The 21,905-nt window shown below is 42.2% G+C and overlaps 1 protein-coding gene across 3 annotated transcripts in view; it reads left to right on the top strand.

The window, feature by feature from the left end:
* Positions 1-21,905, top strand: part of SRBD1 (S1 RNA binding domain 1) — a 138,521-nt gene that overhangs the window by 100,333 nt on the left and 16,283 nt on the right. For all 3 annotated transcript variants that reach the window (XM_069954974.1, XM_069954975.1, XM_069954976.1), the window contains exons 19-20: positions 15,128-15,234; positions 17,531-17,707. In XM_069954974.1, coding sequence (XP_069811075.1) covers positions 15,128-15,234; positions 17,531-17,707 — 284 coding nt within the window. The remainder of the gene's footprint in view (positions 1-15,127; positions 15,235-17,530; positions 17,708-21,905) is intronic.

Below are 21,905 nucleotides of genomic sequence, written 5' to 3'. Positions count from 1 at the left end.
AGTGCCCTGTGTCCCTCAGTGTCCCCTGCCATCATCCTCCCCAGCAGCTACAGCCCGCACAGCTCTGGGAGTCGGGTCGTGATATCACCATTTTATCCAGGAAGTGAAGCCTTGATGCAGTAGTAAGGGCAGGGAAAAAGCACTTTATAAGCATTTCCCGTAATAAGTGTATATTGGTGATGTGTATAACTTTTGGGGGACAATACAATACTTTAATAAAAAATTTTGCCGGACTTCTCCTTTAATTTACATTCTATATTCTACATTTTGCAGCTTGCCTTAGGCTAAAGTTTTTTTTTCACATATGCTATGTATACACTCACTGGCCACTTTATTAGGTACACCATGCTAGTAACAGGTTGGACCCCCTTTTGCCTTCAGAACTGCCTCAATTCTTCGTGGCATAGATTCAACAAGGTGCTAGAAGCTTCCTCAGAGATTTTGGTCCATATTGACATGATGACATCACACAGTTGCCGCAGATTTGTCGGCTGCACATCCATGATGCGAATCTCCCGTTCCACCACATCCCAAAGATGCTCTATTGGATTGAGATCTGGTGACTGTGGAGGCCATTTGAGTACAGTGAACTCATTGTCATGTTCAAGAAACCAGTCTGAGATGATTCTAGCTTTATGACATGGCGCATTATCCTGCTGAAAGTAGCCATCAGATGTTGGGTACATTGTGGTCATAAAGGGATGGACATGGTCAGCAACAATACTCAGGTAGTCTGTGGCGTTGCAACGATGCTCAATTGGTACCAAGGGGCCCAAAGAGTGCCAAGAAAATATTCCCCACACCATGACACCACCACCACCAGCCTGAACCGTTGATACAAGGCAGAATGGATCCATGCTTTCATGTTGTTGACGCCAAATTCTGACCCTACCATCCGAATGTCGCAGCAGAAATCGAGACTCATCAGACCAGGCTACGTTTTTCCAATCTTCTACTGTTCAATTTCGATGAGCTTGTGCAAATTGTAGCCTCAGTTTCCTGTTCTTAGCTCCCGGTGTGGTCTTGCAGCCTCAGTTTCCTGTTCTTAGCACCCGGTGTGGTCTTCTGCCGCTGTAGCCCATCTGCCTCAAAGTTGGAGGTACTGTGCATTCAGAGATGCTCTTCTGCCTACCTTGGTTGTAATGGTTGGCTATTTGAGTCACTGTTGCCTTTCTATAAGCTCGAACCAGTCTGCCCATTCTCCTCTGGCATAAACCCTAGAGATGGTTGTGCGTGAAAATCCCAGTAGATCAGCAGTTTCTGAAATACTCAGACCAGCCCTTTTGGCACCAACAACCATGCCACGTTCAAAGGCACTCAAATCACCTTTCTTCCCCATACTGATGCTCGTTTTGAACTGCAGGAGATTGTCTTGACCATGTCTACATGCCTAAATGCATGTTGCCGCCATGTGATTGGCTGATTAGAAATTAAGTGGTAACGTGCAGTTGGACAGGTGTACCTAATAAAGTGGCCGATGAGTGTATATCTAAAATGACACTGCTTTCATGGTATATGTCAGCATACTAGCGGAACGGTATGTCAATAAACATTATGGCATAGCCATACAGAGTCCATTGAATTCAGTGGACCAAACAGTCTAATAATAACTACTGTACACTCAGTCCCTATCTAAGTGTTTACAGTTATTCTTTGGGACTTAAAAGTGCAGGTGACCGCACGGATAGGCTTTTTGCAGAGATGAGCCAACTTACAGTAAGTTCGGTTCATGAACTTCCCGCCATAGCCTTACTGTAAGTTCACTCATCTCTAGCTTTTTTTTTTCTATCTCAGTTGTTAGTGCCATAGGGTTACTGTAAACCCTGCATGATCATTACATCCACATATATATATATCAAGGTGCAGTGCATTTAGAATTCCAGGAAACCAAGGAAAGTAAATACTTAGGTAATGGGGCTATGAAGAGCCAACGGAATTGTTAAATGGTCAGGAGTTGGGATCTCTGTTTCCATTGCCTTGTAGCAGCCCGTCCCCCACCTATGATTGACAACCACTTGGCTGCCTTATGCAAATCATCCACTCTAATGAAATCTTACAAGTGGCTGCCACAGAGGGTTGGGCCAGTACAAGGCAAGAAAGAGGAGTATTTTGGAAAGAAAGGGGCCAATCTGAGACTGGCCGGCAGTTATACCACTGTTATTCCTGGCCCACTCTTATTCTAGTACACATGACCATAGACATGAACCTATAACCTGTAATGATCTAACCCAATTTTGGCCTTGTAATGCTTAATTTCCCCTGTAGGGGCACCACAGAGAAATTGAACACTTATTTTTGAATTGTCCAGTAGATTTCAGCGGATGTAGGGGTGTGGCCTGTGTGCCAAGTCTATAATGTAACATTCTGGAGTAAAGTGAGTGGTCTGATCTTATGTCTTACACTTATCAAATGGGAGGAATGTCTAAAATCAGAAGACCAGTCTAGGTTTACACTGTCTAAAAAATTGTAAATCTAGGCTAATAGTTTGGCAAAAAAAATACACCATAAATCAGATACTTTATGGGAAACATTTTTTATTTAAAGGAAGTCAGTGATATACAACTGCAGTATACAGGATCAAAGCTTGTGTAAAGGGAAATATGATGAAGCTGTAAAGGGGTTATTCAGTACAGTGGTACCTTGGATTAAGAGCTTTTTGCAAGAAGAGCTCAATTGTAACTTGGTTTAAGAGTTGGGAGGGGGAGGGCGAGCAGGGGAGGGACATGATCTTTACAGGGTGGTCCACTTATCTGTACCCTGACCCAGGAGGTGTCCCTCACCTTCCAAATCATGGCAAATCCACTTCCTTCCTACTTCATGCTCCCTGCAGTCTCTGTCAGCCCTTGTGTTTACCATCCTCTCCATTCCTGCTATAATGCACTTACACTCAGCTGTACGCACTGCTGCTATAATGTACCTGCACTCACACTCAGCTATTCAAACTGCTGCTATAATGTGCCTGCACTTACACTCAGCTATTCACACTGCTGTATAGAAAAGTTCCTGTTACTGTCCTCCTGCACAACTCTTTGATTCTCACTTCCTGATTGGTCCATGCTGAACACATACCCCTTCCCAATTGCTGTCATGTGACCTCTGACAGCAGCCCTGCTTCTCTATTCTAGCCTATTGTACTACACTACTGCATTATGGGGATCTGCAGTTCCATCCTGTATCTATAAACTGCAGCTGTTTTTCGGGTTTATGCACTTACTATACATTATACTCAACATGCTGATTGTTATACTGTACAGTCACTTATAATATCACATATTCTGCTGTTGCTTATTGTTTGTTTCATCTGTTCTACATGTTCAGAATTTAAAAAAAATCATTATTTTGGGGGTGTGGAACCAATTGTCTGCATTTTGATGATTTCTTACATGAAAATTTGCTTTGGTTTAAGAATGGATTTGGATTTGGTCCCAGAACAAATTATGATTGTAATCCAAGGCACCACTGTATTAGGAAAAAATAGAATTCTAGAAACAGCGCCACACCCTACCTTTGGTTGCGCACCATAATACAATTTAAATGAAACTTGGCTGCTATACCACACGCAACCCGAGAACAGGTGTGGCGCTGTTTCTGGAAGAGAGTGGCCATATTTTTCTAATCCTGGATCACCACTTTAATTGCAGGTCACCCCTTTAATTAACCTTTACATTTCATTTTCATAATCAATCTCTATCGCTATATCTCAATCGCTATATTGTACAATTCATTCAAGCAATATGGCACAGAGGTAGCAGTAAAGTTGTTGATATCTCCCAGCCAGTCCCGGTGATGTAAAATAAACAATAAGTATAGGAGGTTACAAGAAGTCATTGCTATAGAGACTGACCAGAAGTCATATGTGTGTGTGTATATATATATATATATATATACTGTATATATGCAAACATCACAAGTGTGTCCGCGACAATTAAAGCAATTATCAGGCAGTAAGCATGTTAGGTTAAATCTCTGTTAGATCAGGTTCAAAAACGCATCAGAAGTGTAAGAAAAAAAAAAAAAACAGGTTTTCTCGGTGGACTTTACAGCATTATTAAATTCAGATGCAAGGTCCTGTTTATATTGGACAGCCCCCAACAGTAGAACAAAGTAAGTCTGTCTGAGAGCCATAAGTGAATTCTACAAGTTAACAGCTATTCATGAAAAGCTGCCATTTCAAGATGTCAATCAAAGCCGGCCATAAGTGGGAACTCCTGCAGACCTAACCAGCTGCAGGTTTAAAAAACAGATTTTTTTTTTTTTGCCCCCGAAAGTGGAAATACAAATGATGTTTGATCGGGATCCTTTTTCGTTTTTGAAATATTAGACGACTTTCTCCCCCACTTAAATTTCAATGACACAACAGAAGACGAAATAGAAAAAAATTGCAAATAGGTACTTGAAATAACATTTTGGCAAATTGATAGCTGATTTAGGAAGGAACAATTGGCAATAAACACCTTGGCGATTACAGGGGTGATGGGCAGTAGGGCTATCCGGGCTGATGGTATAGGTGACGCTGTTATATTATTGTCCAATTGGAGAAAAGTAATAACAAGTGAATGAAGTACTCACCTCAATGATTCCCATGCCGCTGCCTCCTCCAATGGTGCCCAGGTTTCTGTGGCTAAGCCAGTCACTGACCAAGACCAATGCCAGAGGCAGTAGTTGGCTGAGCGAGGATTTTCTGTGTGGTGAGATAAGGACCTGCAATAGGAGATTAGTGGGGCCTAGACACGGCTAGAATAAGGGTGGTGGAGGGTGGGTGAGGTGAGTGCTGCTTTTGTATTTTTTTATTTAACCCAGTCTGCCTTTTCCTTCTTGAGAAATTAAATAGAAACATATACAGTGGTGCCTTGGATTACGAGCATAATTCGTTCCAGGACCGTGCTTGTAATCCAAATCCACTCTTATACCAAAGCAAAGTTTCCCATAAGAAATCATAGAAATGCAGACACGTAATTCCACACCCCAAAAATAATGATTTTTTATTTTGAATAACATGTAAAACAAAGAAACATTTAGTAACAGCTGAAAATGTTATATTATAAGTTACTGTACAGTGTAGCCATCAGCGTGTGAAGTATAATGTATAGTATGTGCATAAACCTGAAAGAACAGCAGCACAGAATAGAACTGTAGATCCCCATAATGCAGTAGCGTAGTACAACAGGCTAGAATAGAGAAGCAGGGCTGCTGTCAGAGGTCTGTGTGATCACATGACAGCAATAGGGAAGGTGTGTGTTCAGCCTGTACCAATCAGAAAGTAAGAATCACATAGCTGTGCAGGAGGACAGTGACAGAAACCTTTCTGTACAGCAGTGTGTATAGATGAGTGTGAGTGCAGGCACATTATAGCAGCAGTGTGTATAGCTGAGTGTTAGTGCAGGCTCATTATAGCAGCCGTGTGTATAGCTGATTGTGAGTGCAGGCACATTATAGCAGCAGTGTGTATAGCTGAGTGTTAGTGCAGGCTCATTATAGCAGCAGTGTGTATAGCTGATTGTGAGTGCAGGCACATTATAGCAGGAATTGAGAGGATGGGAAACACAAGGGCAGACAGAGACTGCAGGTAGCATGAAGGAATGAGCAGGGCAGATGTGAGCACAGTATATTGCACACTCTCTCCGGGAGAGAGAGGTTACAGCTATGAAGAGATTACCTCCACAGTCCTGTCCCCTGATGCAAGCCCCAACCTGAAGTGGATCTGCCATGATGGAAGGTGAGGAAGACTTTTTATTTTATTTTTTTTCCCAAAAACCGCTTCCTAGTATGGTTTATAAGAATCACCCCTACTTATAGAGAAATAATAGGGGATTTGTGGCTAGGCAGGGATTATTGATGGGAGATGTTCACTGAATGAGTGTGAAAGAGTCACTGGATGTTTTATTGTATACAGTATCACTTTTTTTTTTATTTTAACTGCTAGTAGAGAAAGAGTAGGGTATTTGGCATATATCTGTGCTGTACACTATGAATGGAAGAAAGTGGCAGGAAAAATTTCTGTATCACTCTATAGTAAATGAACCTTCTAAGTATGAATAGTATAGTATTGTGAACATAGCCATCAAGGTGAAAGAATGGTGATTGCTTGAGTGCTGTTTTCCTGGATGAATCCTCCCACCTGCTAACATGTAGTACAACATAACTCTGGTTATGAGAGATGCAGGTTATATTGGAAGATAATGCGTTTCAGGAACTACAAATTTCTCCTCTCATGATCATCCTAAAGGCTATACTCACCTTCCCCAGTCCCCCACTGTTGACATTCCAGCAGTGCCTGGTCTTGCTTCTCTGCACTTCCTGGTCTTGATCTTGACACAATGAATCGTCACCCTCCTCATCTCTGGCCGTACTGGTGACCTGCCTCGGCCAATGACTTCCTTGTGTCAAGATTAAAACCAGGATGTGTGAGCACCAGGACCAGGCACGGCTGGAATGCAAACAAGTGGGGTATCAGGGCAGGTGAGTACACTTTTTTTTTTTTTTTTTAATGTTTTTAGCCCAGCCTACTAGTATTTATTTTGGTTTATAATGGCAGGGTGAACATTACTATAAGGCGATAACATGCGACATAGCCGTATTATGCGATATAGCCGTCTTCTGTAGATCTTCTCCTTACTATTATCAGAGTGTTATTTGAAGCTTACAAAGAAGGGGAAATCTGGTATTTCGATAGATCTGTTTCAACTGATCCCTCAGCCCAGCCGACTCGTTTCCTCCTCCTCCTTAGATTCTATATTGTCTAATATGTTTCTTTAATACTATATTATCAGTAATCTGTGTACCTCATGTGTCCCTAGGTTAACTGCACCATCTTTCATGAAAGATACCTTGTAGCAAATTTAGCATTGATAACACTTCAAAAGTTGCCCCCCCCCCATTTTGCAGACTTTTTACTTTTCACTGGTGTTGAGTTTTTTTTTTTTTTTTTTTAGCAGGTTTAATACATCACAGCTGTGACTACAGTCTCATGAAATAACATCCGCCCAAAATGTTATGCCCACTGTTTTTCTGATTTATAAAATACAAGAGATCACTCTTCGGAGGGGAAGAGCAGCCCATACCTGGTATAATAACCCTTTGAAGTGTTTTACTACATTCTAGCCGAATACATTTCCTCACTTTTTCGACGCTGAATTTCCAGATGTGGCCGTGCTTGCCGGTGTACGTTAAATATTGAGGGGGGGGGGGTGTTTGCAGCCAGAAGATACGACCGCCATTTGGCAGCCTTTATGCAGCCATAAACTGTTTATTGTTATGATTCTTTAAAAGATATTTTATATATATTAGGCTGCCTTTTAATGCGGCAGTATAACGTTTCATAGACGACTGTGTACATTAAAGTCCCCGCAGTGTTTGACTTCTGTTGCTTGAAAAATGCGCCCAATATAAATATTATATCAACATTATTATGCCGGCGCGGTTCTGTTACATAGATACGGAAGAAGAATGCAGGCATTGAGCTTTTGTAGTAGTAGTGTTTCATTACTGTGATAATACCGACATAATATATACATTTACTATAGGAGGGCAGCGCATTATAAGCCGGTGGCGGCTTCCTTTGCCTGTTTTCAGGTCAGCGGCGTACGGTTTTACAATCTACATTGTGAATTATACTGTGATTGTTATGCAAGTGAACAAGCCAGAAGTAACTATGAAAACAAGCTTGCACTAATATATATATATATATATATATATGTGACATACACCACGTTTCAGTCGTCACCAAATCCTGTTCTTAAAGTGTGTTAATTTTTTTGAAGAAATCAATAGTGCAGACGATTTTAAGAAACTTTGTAATTGGGTTTATTATCTGCACTCAAAAAGACTTTCCTGAGGCCCCCCCCCCTTCCCTCCTCTCTCTCATTCACTGCTCATTATCAGGAAATCTCGACTCTTTTACATCAGTCAAGTCCTGTGTAACCTATGGAGGGGGGAGGGGGGAGGAGGGAGATTAGTCGCCTGCATAGAGCAGAGAACAAAGGATTACACAGTGGGCGCTGTGTGAAAGAAGCTGTTCAGAGGTCAGAGAGGTCAGTGCTGACTTCAGAAGAGATAGACCGGTGATGTAACTGTAAATTAACTCTTTGTTTTGGTGCCTCATCTCCCACCACCCCTCCCCTATCCATAATAAATCATGAAGACAGGGGGGAGAGCTTCATACTTCTTTTTAATGCTAAAAATGCATTTTTCAGCTAATAAACCCAATTACAAAGTTTCTTAAAATCGTCTGTACCATTGGTTTCTGTAAAAAAAATTACAATGACAGTGACACTTTAAAAGGGGTTACAATCATTAGGGTAATTTTTACAGGAAGCTAGTTATAGGGGTTGGAAAAACATAGTTTTACTTTATTCTCATTTATTATACAGTACTTTACAATACTTTATTCCAGAAACAGCGCCACCCTTTGTCCTCAGGTTGGGTGTGGATTTTGCAGCTCAATTCCATTGAAGAGAATTGAGTTGAGTTGTAATACCGCACTCAACCTGAGGACAGATGTGGCACTGTTTTGAAGCTGTGTTCTTTTAATCCTAAGTAACTCCTTGGTTATGGATTTGGTACAGATTCATTTAAAGAGGGAGCTCACAGATTCACTAAGTACAATGTTTTTGGATGCCAGTTATAACTATATGATCAGAAGGGTTGGGAAAGGGAGTTTCATCAATGACCTGTGGCAACTGTGATAAGTTAGTGACTACTGGTAATATGTAATTACTTGTAATAATTGTATAATAATATGTCCTCTGTTTATTTTGTTTCGTTAGTATGGGCCAAGAGAAGCCTGTGACTAAGCGCTTCTCTCCATGCATAGATTGTTTGTGGCATGCATAATGTGCCAGGTTCTTCAGAAGTAGGGATAGTCTCTGCAGCCACGCTTCAGTCAAAGTTGGCATAGCCCAAACTTATATGGGATCTAGCACTCTTTATGCAGAAGAGGTAGTCCAACAGGATAGTCTAGCCTCTATGGGTCACAGTTGGCCCTTAAAGGGAACCTGTCATCCCCCGTACCGGGGTGACAGGCTCCCGACCCCACGCTACAGCCCCCTATACTCACCTGATCCCGCCGGGTCCTGCCTCTGGATCCGGTCGGGTCACGGAGATCTCAGCCGCTGCAGCCCGCTCCGCGTGCTGTGAGATGAGTCCAACGCTCATAGAGAATGACGGAGAGTCCAGCGCTCCGTCATTCTCTATGAGCGTTGGACTCATCTCTCAGCGCGCGCCGGGCTGCAGCGGCTGAGATCTCTGTGACCCAACCGGATCCAGAAGCGGGATCAGGTGAGTATAGGGGGCTGTAGCGTGGGGTCGGCAGCCTGTCACCCCAGCACGGGGGGTGACAGGTTCCCTTTAAAGTTCACACTAATAGAATAAATAGTGAACAACTGTTCAGACTCTTGAGCAATAACCCAGGATGCATTTTTCCCTTTGCAGAGTTTACATCTATAGATGTAGCCTCCCGAATAGGGAGAACTTCGGAGAAGGATTCATTGCTTTTGTGTTCCCCGTAAAGTCCTATGTCCCTCTTTCATTCCTCCTGGAAATGTGTCCTTGATAATCGGACTTGCCCCCTTTCTTCATGTCTGCTTTAGTAAATATTTGACTTTGTCACTTGCTTAAAGTGACTCTGTACCCACAATCTGTCCCCCACAAACCACTTGTACCTTCAGATAGCTGCTTTTACTCCAAGATCTGTCCTGGGGTCCGTTCGGCAGGTGATGCAGTTATTGTCCTAAAAAACACCTTTTAAACTTGCAGCCCTGTGTCAAACTGCCGTGGCCTAGATTATCTGTGCCCTAACTTTGCACCACCCCTCCATCCCTCCTCTCCACCCTCTTCATCATTAGGAATGGCCCTGGCAGTTTTTTTTTTTATTCCTCTGCAGTGAACACTGCACAGGTGCCTTAACGATCCAGCCCATGTGCCGTGCTCACACAGCTGATGAATAGGAGAAAATCTGCCTGGAGCATTCCTAATGATGAGGGTGGGGAGGAGGGACAGAGAGGTTGTGCCAGCCTAATGCACAGACACTCTAGGCCACACCAATTTGACACAGGGCTGCAAGTTTAAAAGTTGTTTTTTAGGACAATAACTGTATCACTTGCCAAACGGACCGCAGGACAGATCTTGGATTAAAAGCAGCTATCCAAAGGTACAAGTGGTTTGTGGGGGACAGATTGTGGGTACAGAGTCGCCTTAAAGTAACAATGTTGGAACTTTTTTTTCCCCTTAAACGCTGTTGTTTCATCCCTCATTTATTCCTACTGGAAATGTAAGAATACATTGGTAAGTGAGCTTTACAATCTGCCTGTTAGTGAGGCATGTCCTGATTGCCTCCGACACTGATTGGATGCTACCAAAGGCTATGTTCACACCACGTCTTTTATAGGCAAAATAACGGCCGTCGTTTGATAATGGCGGCTGTATATAATGATTATGATCACTATTGATGCTCGTCTTTGTAAAATAACGGCCTTATTTTAAAAACAACGGCCGTTACTTTGCATAAAAAGTCGTTGTGAGACCATAGCCCAAATATGTAAGCACAGGACCCGTCGATGAGGGGATTGGTTACAATCAGTTATCATTTTATCCATATGTATTTCCAGGAGGAATTCTAGAGGGCTTAGCCCATTGAAAAGTTCTAAGAAACATGGGAATTTTTTTTTTTTAATGTGGAGTACTTTACTAAATCAGACACGTCAAAGGAGCTGACAGATCCTTTTATAATAAGTTTGGAGGAACGTGATTAGAATTGAAGAAATATTTTAAACATTTGTTGCTACTAAGACCCTTCCTTAGATGACGGACGTGATCTCGGCTGATTACTGAAAGTCACTAAGCACTGCCAGTAATAAATTACAAGACATGCAGCAGACGGACGAATGTTACAAGACATCTCAGGGCAAATAGAATTAAACTTTTGGAGTGTGTGCAGTCGTCTGTCTGGTCGCTGTATTTCATGGGTCACTCGCCATGCGCCATTGTTGATTAGGGCTTTGAACTGCCACATGCCAATCCAAATGAAGAGGATATTTCATATCACCCAGGAGAAGAAATGCCCTTTATGTATAATCACATGTGCTTCTCATGAACGTCTTCCTGTAGTCTCTTGGCTTTCTTCTGACCAGCGTCCCCGTAGCCTCCAGCTATTGATAAAGGAATAGGAGACCAGTTAGAAGGAAATTGTGTAACTTCTGCCCGGTCTGTATGTAGCGTCTTTTTTTTAAAGAACCACAAAAACAAATGACTTTTATTTGATCTCATTAAAATTATTTAAAAAAAATAAATAAATATATATATATATATATATATATATATATATATATTTTGTAAATTATCAGAATTTTTTTTATAATAATTTGTTGAGAATTCAGGTAAAGTCCCGCCAACTTTGAAATCTACAGGCAGACGGGGGGTGGTTTGAAAATAACAGATAAGTTAACTCACCCATCCCCTGTGCAATGGCCGGGTCCCGTTTGCCGCAAACGGGGTCTTGCAGCTCTGCTAGCTGCACGACCCCGGCTGAGTGATTGCCTGCTCAGCCAATCAGTGACTGGAGCGGGACACCGCCACATTCACTGGTTGGCTGAGCGTGCAATCATTCAGCAGGGCCGTGACATACAGAAAATGATGTCCACTACAGGGGACGAGTTAACTTGTCTGTTATTTTCACACCCACCCCCGCCTGCCTGCAGATTTCAAAGTTGGTGGGACTTCTCCTTTAATGGTAACCAATCATCACAAAACTCACCTAAAACCTAATAAACATTGCTAATACAGCGCCTAACGCAGTGCACAAGCATATCTGTATTGCCAGAGTCCCTGACCGCAAATGTACTTCAAGTAACTCCTGCGCTGTATGCTACTTCTTTTCAACTAGGCATAGGGGTGAAAATAAAGCAGCTTTATTCTTATCTTTCTATTGTTCCTTCACAACTCCAGGGTTGATTTAGGTGTCTCCGTAGTAACAGACTACAAATAGCTCTTGCGTAGTCTGACCGAACAGCCATATTGGCTTCCAGTTGTTTGCTAGTTGTTTTTGGTAAACTACAAATGTAACCTTGTATGAATTAGTGGAGAAAGGACAAGAAGGATTGAAAAGCAGCAGTCCGAAGCCACTTGTAGAGGTGGCTTTTCCTTTAAGCCGGTGATTCACCCACTTGAAGGGAAAGGTACCTCTTACAGGTGGCATCTGACCGATGCTTTGCATAATTTTCTTCACAGAATGGAGAGTGGAGCATGGATGGCCTGTAAGTCTCCACACGTCTGAAGAGTGCCCCCAAACTGCCAAAGATTATGTTGGTGTTTTTCACTTTAGGTGTGAAATTTTTTTTATTTTTTTGCCATTGGTGTTTTTGAGACAAACAGAAGAAATTCCATTAAACTCAATGGAATATTATGAAATGCCATGGTGTTACATCTAGCCGTGATGCATTTCCTAAAAAATAAATAAATAAATTGATGGGTTTTTTTTGAGAGGGGGGTGGCATTTTTGCAAACATTTTAGCCAATGTGAAACCAGCCTGATGGTGCTCTTCTCAATAAGAAACATTACCCCTTTGGTCCCTGGACAGATGGCAAGGACTATGACTGCAGAATCAGACGCAGCCCTATAACATTAATTGTGGGGTTCCAAGTGTGGGCAATTATGGGAAGTCTCATAATGATGTTTTTTCCCTATTATGTCCATAGATTTCCACTCAAATTCACGTATTTCCATACCCATTACAGGAAAATCTTTACCGGGTATTTATAATCTGTAGGAACCTAGCCCGTGCCAAAGTACAGTCTGGGAATTAGAAGACTATGACTTAAATCCAAATTTCTTTAGAAGGTATAGACATATTTTTAATGAAAGGGCAGGTAGCCAGATATTTGCCTTTTTAATCATGCCAGTTTTCACCACGTAGTTGCTGAAATGCTTAAACAGACTATTGGGCAGACGGGAAAAAAAAGTGCCGTCTTCACGCTTCACTTGGTCATAAACATTGACATTGCTGATATTAGCGTCTTTTGTTGAGTGATGTGTGAACTGTTGCTGGGAGGACGTGGAGACGCAGACACAGCTATGAGGTTGTTTTCAGGTGTTGCAAGGATACGCCGATGATGGAGACATCTCGATCAAAGGAAGTGTTGTGGCCAGATGTCAAGTGAAGGAAATGCATGGATGTGTACATCAGAGGGCCAGGCTTCAGAGATGTATGGCTGCCAGCACAGCAGTATGCTCTGGGATGCTGTGGTACATACAGTGTTGCCTAGCTGAGAGAAGGAGTCGTCCATCTGCTATAAATTAAATTGGATTGGATTACTCTAGTTATGAAAAAAGTTGAATTAAGTCTATGGGGGGCACATAGGGGGTCAAAATTTCTGTCATTTTAACACCTTAAACATTAAAGCGAATGTACCACCGTGTACATTGTTTTGGTTCTTTTACATTAACAGACCGGGTCCGGCGCGGGGATGCCGGTGGCGTGGTGCACTGGAGCGCCCTGCAGAGATGAGTCCGACGCCCATAGAGAATGACTGCTCCATTCATTCTCTATGGGCATTGGACTCATCTATGCAGCGTGCTCACCGGGCTTCCGACAAGGATATCACTGTCCCGGGACCGGCTCTAGGAGCGGGACTTGGCGAGATGGGGTAAGTATCCGGGGCTCTAGCAGGGGGCTGGCGGCCTTCACCCGGCACGGGGGGTGACAGGTTCCCTTTAATGTAAGGTTCTGTACAGTAAGGCTGTTTGGAGCACTGCCCTGCCCCCAGAGCGCCTATGAGGCCCACTCCATTGATAATTATTAGAGGCAGGCTGGCCGGGGGCTGATCAGCGCCCTGGGGACGAGGCAGTACTCCAAATGGCCTTACTGTACGGAGGACTACTTTAAAACTGCATGGGAACAGCACCAAGGATGAAGGTAAGAGAAATACCTTCATGCTCAGCCCCCCATACACTATAGGGAGCTATCAGCAGGTTAGATTAATTCCCCTTTAACCATTTTTTTTTTTTTTTAAATGTGCAAATATTTTCTTGTTTACTGTTCCCAGCTGCTGTGCAGATCCATGCATCTCCACGGTTACAGACTACAAACAACTTTTGTGTAGTCTAATGCTGCATTCATGTTTGTCTCACCTGCAAGCAGTCATTGGGGACTCATCCTGAATTATGGATTTTTTCTATGGAATTCTAAATGAAAATTTGTGATATTATGTTGACCAGTTTTCCCTAGTGTGTCTGTTCCGTATTCTTTAGCATAATACCTAGGCAGAATGGTACATTACGTTGATTAGGATTATAGTCAAGATTATCTGTCAAATGGCATTGATCACTTGTTGGATGGATGGACCGTTAGTAATATCTCAGTGGGGTCTAATTCCCAATATATTATTGGCGGCCTATCCTGAGGATCAATTCTGTAAAACTAGATAAACCAGTTAGACCTCCAGTGGTGGAGATCTAACAGCTGGGACCTCAACCAATCCCGAGAATGGGGAAAAAATTGTGCAATGTTTGGTGGTCCTGTAGAGAAGGAAGGAAGTGCTGTCTGTGTATGCGCTGTGCACTCTGTTCTTTTCCAGGACAGCTTTATCTCTGTTCTTGCGATATTTGGGGTCCCAGAAGTCCCCCCTCTTCTTGTTACCCCCTATTCCATGTAGAGTGGAGACATTCTTTTAGATGGCAATACCCCTTTAACTCTTTGGCTTGAGAAGTGATACAACTGTTTCAGCCTGCCACCACCATTAGAGCTAGCCCGGGAGCCTGCTGCATACTGTTTTATCATTGCTCTATAAACAAAGCACAGTAAACTCCTGAGCTCCCCCTGCTGGCGGCAGCAAACGTCACAATTTTTATCATTTCACTCTAGGAATAGAATTTGAAACACTGTCAATGGCTATAAAATATATACCAAAATTATTCCGCGCAAAATTGTGAATCTGTTTGAATGTTAAAACAATATGGTATGGCGCTCGCCACAGCTGCATTTTTATTCATCGCTGCCTGCGTGGCAATAATCGTAACTTTTATGGCTTCAATTACGCTCCAGTAGCTAAAAGGTTAATGGTGCAAGTTCATTGTCAGTATGTGTATAACACATGGAGCCAGTCTATAAAGTTAACCCATTCTTGTCTCTTGCAGCACGATGTCTCGCAGGTGCTGCTGAAAGGCACCCTGGACAGTGTGGTGGAGGAGTGCGTCAGCTTTGTGGGAGTGGATATAAACATCTGCTCTGAAACACTGTTGAGGTAAATACGGCTTTAGATGTTGTTGCACCATTACAGCCCCTACAACTCCTCTGCATGAGAAGAGAATTACAGAGATCTCCGACCCCCAACCACCCACGCTGCCACCTGCTCCGGGGACTCTGGGCCTGAGCCTGCACAATAAGGTGCATTGTATACTGCAGACTGGTAGGGCGATGGTGTTTGCCTTTCTGCAATGTATTCTTAGGTAAGCATGCCTCACCTACCAGGCCTTTTGTTAGGGGCTCTCAATGAATCCACATTTCACTGTGACAGTAAGGCTGAGTTCACACTACGTTTTTGCAATCCATTTTTGCAAAAAACAGATGAAAAACTGATGAAAAAAAAGGATGCAATTGTGGGCATCTGTTTTGATCCGTTTTTTTAACGGACACAGAAATTAGGTTTGAGGGTACAAACCCACTTGACGTATTTACTGCGTGAATCAGTCTTAAAAATAAGCAGGCAAAACGCAGGTTGGCTTTATACAATTGCTCTGTGTTAAAATACGCAATTGCGTATTTTTGAAGCATGAAGCTACATGCGTTTTTCGCACAGGTTGTTAACAACTGATGCTTTGCTAACAACAAGCTTCACGCTTCAAAAATACGCAATTGCGTATTTTAACGCAGAACAATCGTATAAAGCCAACCTGCGTTTTGCCTGCTTATTTTTAAGACTGATTCACGCAGCAAATACGTCAAGTGGGTTTGTACCCTGACTACGTTTTTGTGTACGTTAAAAAAAAACGGCCAGCCTAAGGAGCCTAGAAGTGAAAGAGCTTGTGTCTTTCTATCTATCTCATATATCCTATATACAGACAGTCGCACATTCCGATTCACTCTAATGGGACAACTGATAGACAAAGTGATACAATGCTGTGTCAGCTCTCAGTTTCCCAGGACTGGATACAGCTTTTTCCAGCACCCATGTACTGTAGATAGGGGGGGGGGGGTCTATGGTGTAAGAATATACAGTACTCAGGAGGAAAAGAACTCTGTGGCAGACTGGGAAGCCCTGCAGTTACCGACATCAATGTTGGCGGCAGCAAAGGGGGCCGTGTCGCCCATTACTGCTGCCAGGGAATGTCAATTACAAAGAAACTATACATTTTTTAGAATTAAAGTGTACCTGTCAGTTAAATTTTTATTGCAGAAATAGAACAAGCATTTTAAGAAACTCTGTAATAATTTTATTAAGCAAAAAGCCTCTTTCTGTACTCGAAAAGCAGTTTTCCTACCCCCACCCCCCTCACTTCTTATCTGTGCTTTATCAGCCAAAGCTGTCTTCATTACAGAGGAGCAAAGCGAAGCGATTGCCGAGTCCATTATAGCCTATGGCGGGGGGAGGGGCCGAGGGGGATGAGTGAGCAGAAAGAGGACAGAGCCAGCTTTTGCAGTTTACAGACTGTCTGGGCACATAAAATGCTGGATACACAGGTCAGAAAGGTCACTGCTTATCTTGGAGCTTGGTGAGAGAAGATTGCAGGATGATGTGTTTTGTACAACCCTGCTTTTCTCCTCTCCGTGCTCACTCACCCATCTTGATCCCTTCCCTCTCTATAGAGCATAATGGACACAGAAATCCTGCTTCTTGGGAAGGGGGGGGGGGGAGGTAGGAAAACAGCATTTTCAGGACCGAAGGGAACACTTTTTTTTTTTTTTTTTTTTTTTTGCTTAATAAAACCTATTACAGAGTTACAAAAATTTGTAATTTACTTCTATTTAAAAAAAAAAAAAAAAAAATTGAATTGAAATGGAGCGAATCGACCAGCTGTGTGCCACTCCTTGCTCAAAAGATCAGTTGGGGGTTTTGACTCCCTAACCAATTTACATGTCTGTGTGACCTGTCAAAAGTTTTTTAATAGCAAGGACACCTTAAGGCGTTCACATGAATTGTTCACATCTGATATAAACTTTTATCTCCCCTCCCCATATCATCTATTGGTGGTATTAGACTAAATGATTTTCCTGTTCTCCGATCAATGATAAATGATCGCTTTTGTAAATGATCTGAAGTTGTTCACCACAATGCACGAAATGATAGTCATTGTTAATGAACGATATTCCGGTCCGTTCATGTTTGCTCAGGACAACCTATAACGCATGTTCAATCTGCCAACGGCTTATTAGACGTGAGTTTTTAAACGATAATGGCTCCATGTAATAGGGGCCTATCTCTCTACCATATCTGTGTGTTATCCATGTATCTGTCTCTTATCATCCAGCTATCTCCTGTATTTATCCTGACCTCTGTGCAGGTAGCAGGTTGTCTTTATTCTTTTGTCCGGTTATTTCAGGCATATCGCTGGGCTGAATTCTGTTAGGGCCAAAAATGTGATAGAATGGAGAGAGAAGAACGGACCTTTTATAAACCGTGAGCAGCTGAAGTGTGTCAAAGGACTGGGTCCAAAGACCTTCCAGCAATGTGCCGGCTTCATCAGGGTTAATCAGGAATACGTCAGGAACCTGCTCAGGTAGGTTTCTATTCCATTGTAGAACCAGCCATCAACGCAGTTTAAACAGTGTATCACACAAAGAATTATGGACCGCACTTCCCATCCATACAAACATAGCAACCCAGGCAGGATGCCACTCCCCATGTGTGAACGAGGCTGGGCATTGTTACTATCTAGGCTGGCTTCATGTGTATTGATACCAAACTGCACATTCTACAGCAAATTGACCCAGTTTTGCCAGATGGTAACTGGTAACTGACCATGTGCTACATTGCCACTACATGTAAGCACAGCCTTAAAGTGTCACTGTTGTTTTTTTTTTTTGCAGAAATCAATAGTACAGGTTATTTTAAGAAACTTTGTAATTGTGTTTATTAGGCAAATATGCCATTATCTGCATTCAAAAAGCCTTTCTCCAGGTCCCCCCCCCCCCCCCCTCTCTCTCATTCACTGCTCATTATCATGAAATCTCGACTTTTACATCAGTCGAGCCCTGTCTAATTATGGAGAGGGGAGGGGGAGGAGGGAGATTAGCCGCCCGCAGAGAACAAGGGAGGTCAGTGCTGACTTCAGAGGAGATAGCCCGGTGATGTAGATGTAAATTAACTCTTTGTTGTCCTGTTTTGGTGCCTCATCTCCCTCCACCCCTCCCCTCTCCATAGAGAACCATGAAGACAGGGGGGAGAGCTTCAAACTGCTTTTTAATGATAAAAATGCATTTTTCGCTAATAAACCCAAATACAAAGTTTCTTAAAATCGTCTACTATTGATTTCTGCAAAAAATAAATAAATAAATAAATAAATGACGGCGACACCTTAAAGATATGTATTGCTTCATTTTGCAGCAATTTGTCATTATGTAGGTTCTACTAGGTAACTTGGAATATTGGTCCATGGCAGGATCACGTCTCACTGTTGCCACATACTAGACTGAGGTGCTTACAGTATATGCTCTGATCAGTCTGTTTGCCCTTGTCCCAGAGGTTAAAAGGGAACTCTGGGGGGGAAATTATTATTAATAATATTATTATTTTTATTTATTTGTTTTTGTTTTTTTTTTCAAATCAACTGGTACCAAGAAGTTATATAGATTTGCAAATAACTTCTATTTAAAAATCTTGAATCCGCTTGTAAATGTCTTACAGGAAGTGGTGTATTCTCTCCAGTCTGACACAGTGCTCTCTGCTGCCACCTCTGTCTGTGTCAGGAACTGTCCAGAGCAGTTTTCTTTGGGGATTTGCTTCCACTCTGGACAGTTCCTGCCTGCTAATAAGCTAAAATTATTATGTTAATTTGTTTTCCCTGAGACCCATTGGCATCACAACATATGGGGTAAATTCGCCCCTGCGAGCCCCTGGGACGAAGGAATATTTAATGAAAAAAAATAACAATTAAATTTTAATCCCCTCCTCCATGAGGTATAAATAGGCTCCACCTCCCCCTAGACCTCAGTCTAATAGAAACCTAAAACACAGGGAGGGAGTCTTGTGATGCCAATGAGTCTCAGGGAAAACAAATTAACATAATAATTTTAGCTTCCCTTACGTCCCATTGGCATCACAACATATGGGGAATTAGCAAGCATTATCCCCAATGGGCGGGTTATTTATTACGTCCGCATTAAGAACAGATCTTGCAAAGGTTGTTCTTGACAAGAAAGAAGTATCCAGCCTGAAATATCTCACAAAGGTAGTCAAAGTAGACCAGGTAGCTGCCTGGCATATGTCCTCAAGTGGCACAGCGGCACGCTCTGCCCAAGTGGAGGCCACAGCTCTAGTAGAGTGAGCCCTGGTAAATTCTGGTGGATCCAGATCTGCAGAGGAGTACCATAAGGCAATGGAGTCACAGATCCATCTGGATATTGAAGGTTTTGAAGCCCTTCTCCCCTTGTTCTTTCCTGCGAAAGGGATAAAAAAAATTCTCGTCTTTACGAAAATCATCTACTCTATGTAGATAGATCTTGATAGCTCTGGATACGTCCAATAAAGAAAGATCCAAGTCTTCTTCAGATGATCCAGTAGGAGAAAATACAGTCAATACTATAGGCTGGTTGATGTTGGCAAATGAAGCCACCATAGGCAGGAATCCTGGAAGGAACCTAAGGATAACCTTGTCTTGGGGAAAAATCACGTATGGAGGTGCAGAGCCAAGGGCTTGAAGTTCTCCAACTCTCTTAGCAGAGGTAATGGCTAGTAAAAGAGAAACTTTCAATGTTAACTTGAAGTCTACTTCCTCCCAAGGCTTAAAGGGAGGAAGACACGGGCGTTTCAACACAAAGGATAAGTCCCATGGGTCTACCTGCTTTACCAGGTTAGGCCTAGTCTAGCCTTAACAAAATTCTTTACCTCCAAGATCTGAAAAAAAGGTGAGTTTAGGTGTGCAGAGAGGGCTGCTATCCACCTTGATGGAACTAGGTTTTAATCCTTTATAGAAGCCTTCCTGTAAAAACTCCAATGACTGTGGAGTAGAAGGTTTAAGTCCATCAATACTCTTGCTTGCACACCAATCTTGAAAAATCTTCCAAATACGTCAAAGTAAAAAAAGACTGAGGTCTAGGGGGAGGTGGAGCCTATTTATACCTCAGGAGGGGATTAAAATTTAATTGTTATTTTTTCATTAAATATTCCTTCGTCCCAGGGGCTCACAGGGGCGAATTTACCCCATATGTTGTGATGCCAATGGGACGTAAGGGAAGCAATGAAAGACTTGAGTGGTTTGAAATAGAAATGAATTACAAATCTGTGTAACGTTCTGGTACCAGTTGATTTGCAAAATAAAAAAAAAAAAAAAAATTATTGCCGGAGTACCACTTTAAGATTTGGGGACTGTGAATAGAACCAGAAAGAAAGGAGAGCTACCTATCATATTCCTGTAGCCGATCCATGACTATGTGACCTTTGCGGCATTGTGCACCGTCCTGCTAAAGGGGCCAAGGATAAACAGTTGCCATGAAGTGATGGACATGATTGGTCACAGCGCTAAGACAAGCCCAATAAGTATCAGAGGACCCAGGTGCATCAAGAAACATTCCCCTTTCGTCCATGCTAAGTAACAATTTTGAACATTTTAGTCAAACACCAGCATTGTATACAGCTACAGTTCCTTGACTGTGCGCCACCTACTCAGAGCCATGTGTGACGTCCTCTCCTGACCCGGTACGTCAAGTTGTTTACATCCACTGGATCCCCTTTTGCAGTCTTTATCTTCCCAATTACACTAATATGGGTATACTGTTCCATGATAAAACCTCACAGGGTTATCCATGTTTGGCTAGTCTAGCAGTGATGACGAGGCCTCGCTCCATGGTCGCTCAGATCACTGGATTTTACCATCTAATGATCATTCACAGTGGAACCCCAAAAAACGATCAATTGATTTTATGTTCTACTCTTGTCTACTTTCAATACAGGGAAGCTTCCCCATTGTAAAAAAGGCAATGGCCTTATGCACACGTTCAGTATTTTTTTCAAGTCCGTAGATTCATCCCCCTATCCACCCATACAATCCGCTACAAATTACGGATTGGGCATATGTAGTGCATCCGTATTCCTCCCCCCCAATATGTCAATTATAACTCATCTGTATTTTTTTACGGAAATGCCAAACAGGTTACAATCCAGAAAAAATAGCGGATCCCATTGATTTCTATGAGAGGATCCATAAAAAAAAATCTAGATCCGCACTAGGATATGTCCTTTTTTTTTTTTTTCAGCAATGGTTTACATCTTTGTAATCTACTGATCGTGTGAATAGCCCAATAGACAGCAATGTGCACTAACTGGGAATACAGAAATACGGATTCCGTAGATTACCGGACATGTGAATAAGGTCTAAGAAAGGAGCATTCAGTGTATGATTCGTTGTAATCCTGCCTGTAATAATAATCAGGTGACTATAGACCAGGTTCACATTTTTTGCAATCCATTTTATGCAAAAAAAAAAAAAAAAACAGATGAATTTGTGTTCATATGTTTTTCCTTTGACTTCCATTATAAAAAAAGGATCAAAATGCATCAGTTCTTTAGCGTACACAAAAACACGGTCAATTATGTTTTTGTGTTTGCTAAAAATTTTTTTAAAAAGCTTCTTAATTTTTTTTATAACAGAAAAACATATCACAACAGATGAGCACAACTACATCGGGTTTTTCATCCTTTCTTTGCATAAAACAGGTTGCAAAAATGCAGTGTGAACCCGGCCTAATATACAACATTGA

This window comes from Dendropsophus ebraccatus, chromosome 15 (assembly GCF_027789765.1).
Source record: "Dendropsophus ebraccatus isolate aDenEbr1 chromosome 15, aDenEbr1.pat, whole genome shotgun sequence".
NCBI lineage: Eukaryota > Metazoa > Chordata > Amphibia > Anura > Hylidae > Dendropsophus > Dendropsophus ebraccatus.
The sequence above is the reverse complement of the archived record's forward strand: the minus strand, read 5'-3'. Positions and strand labels throughout refer to the sequence as shown.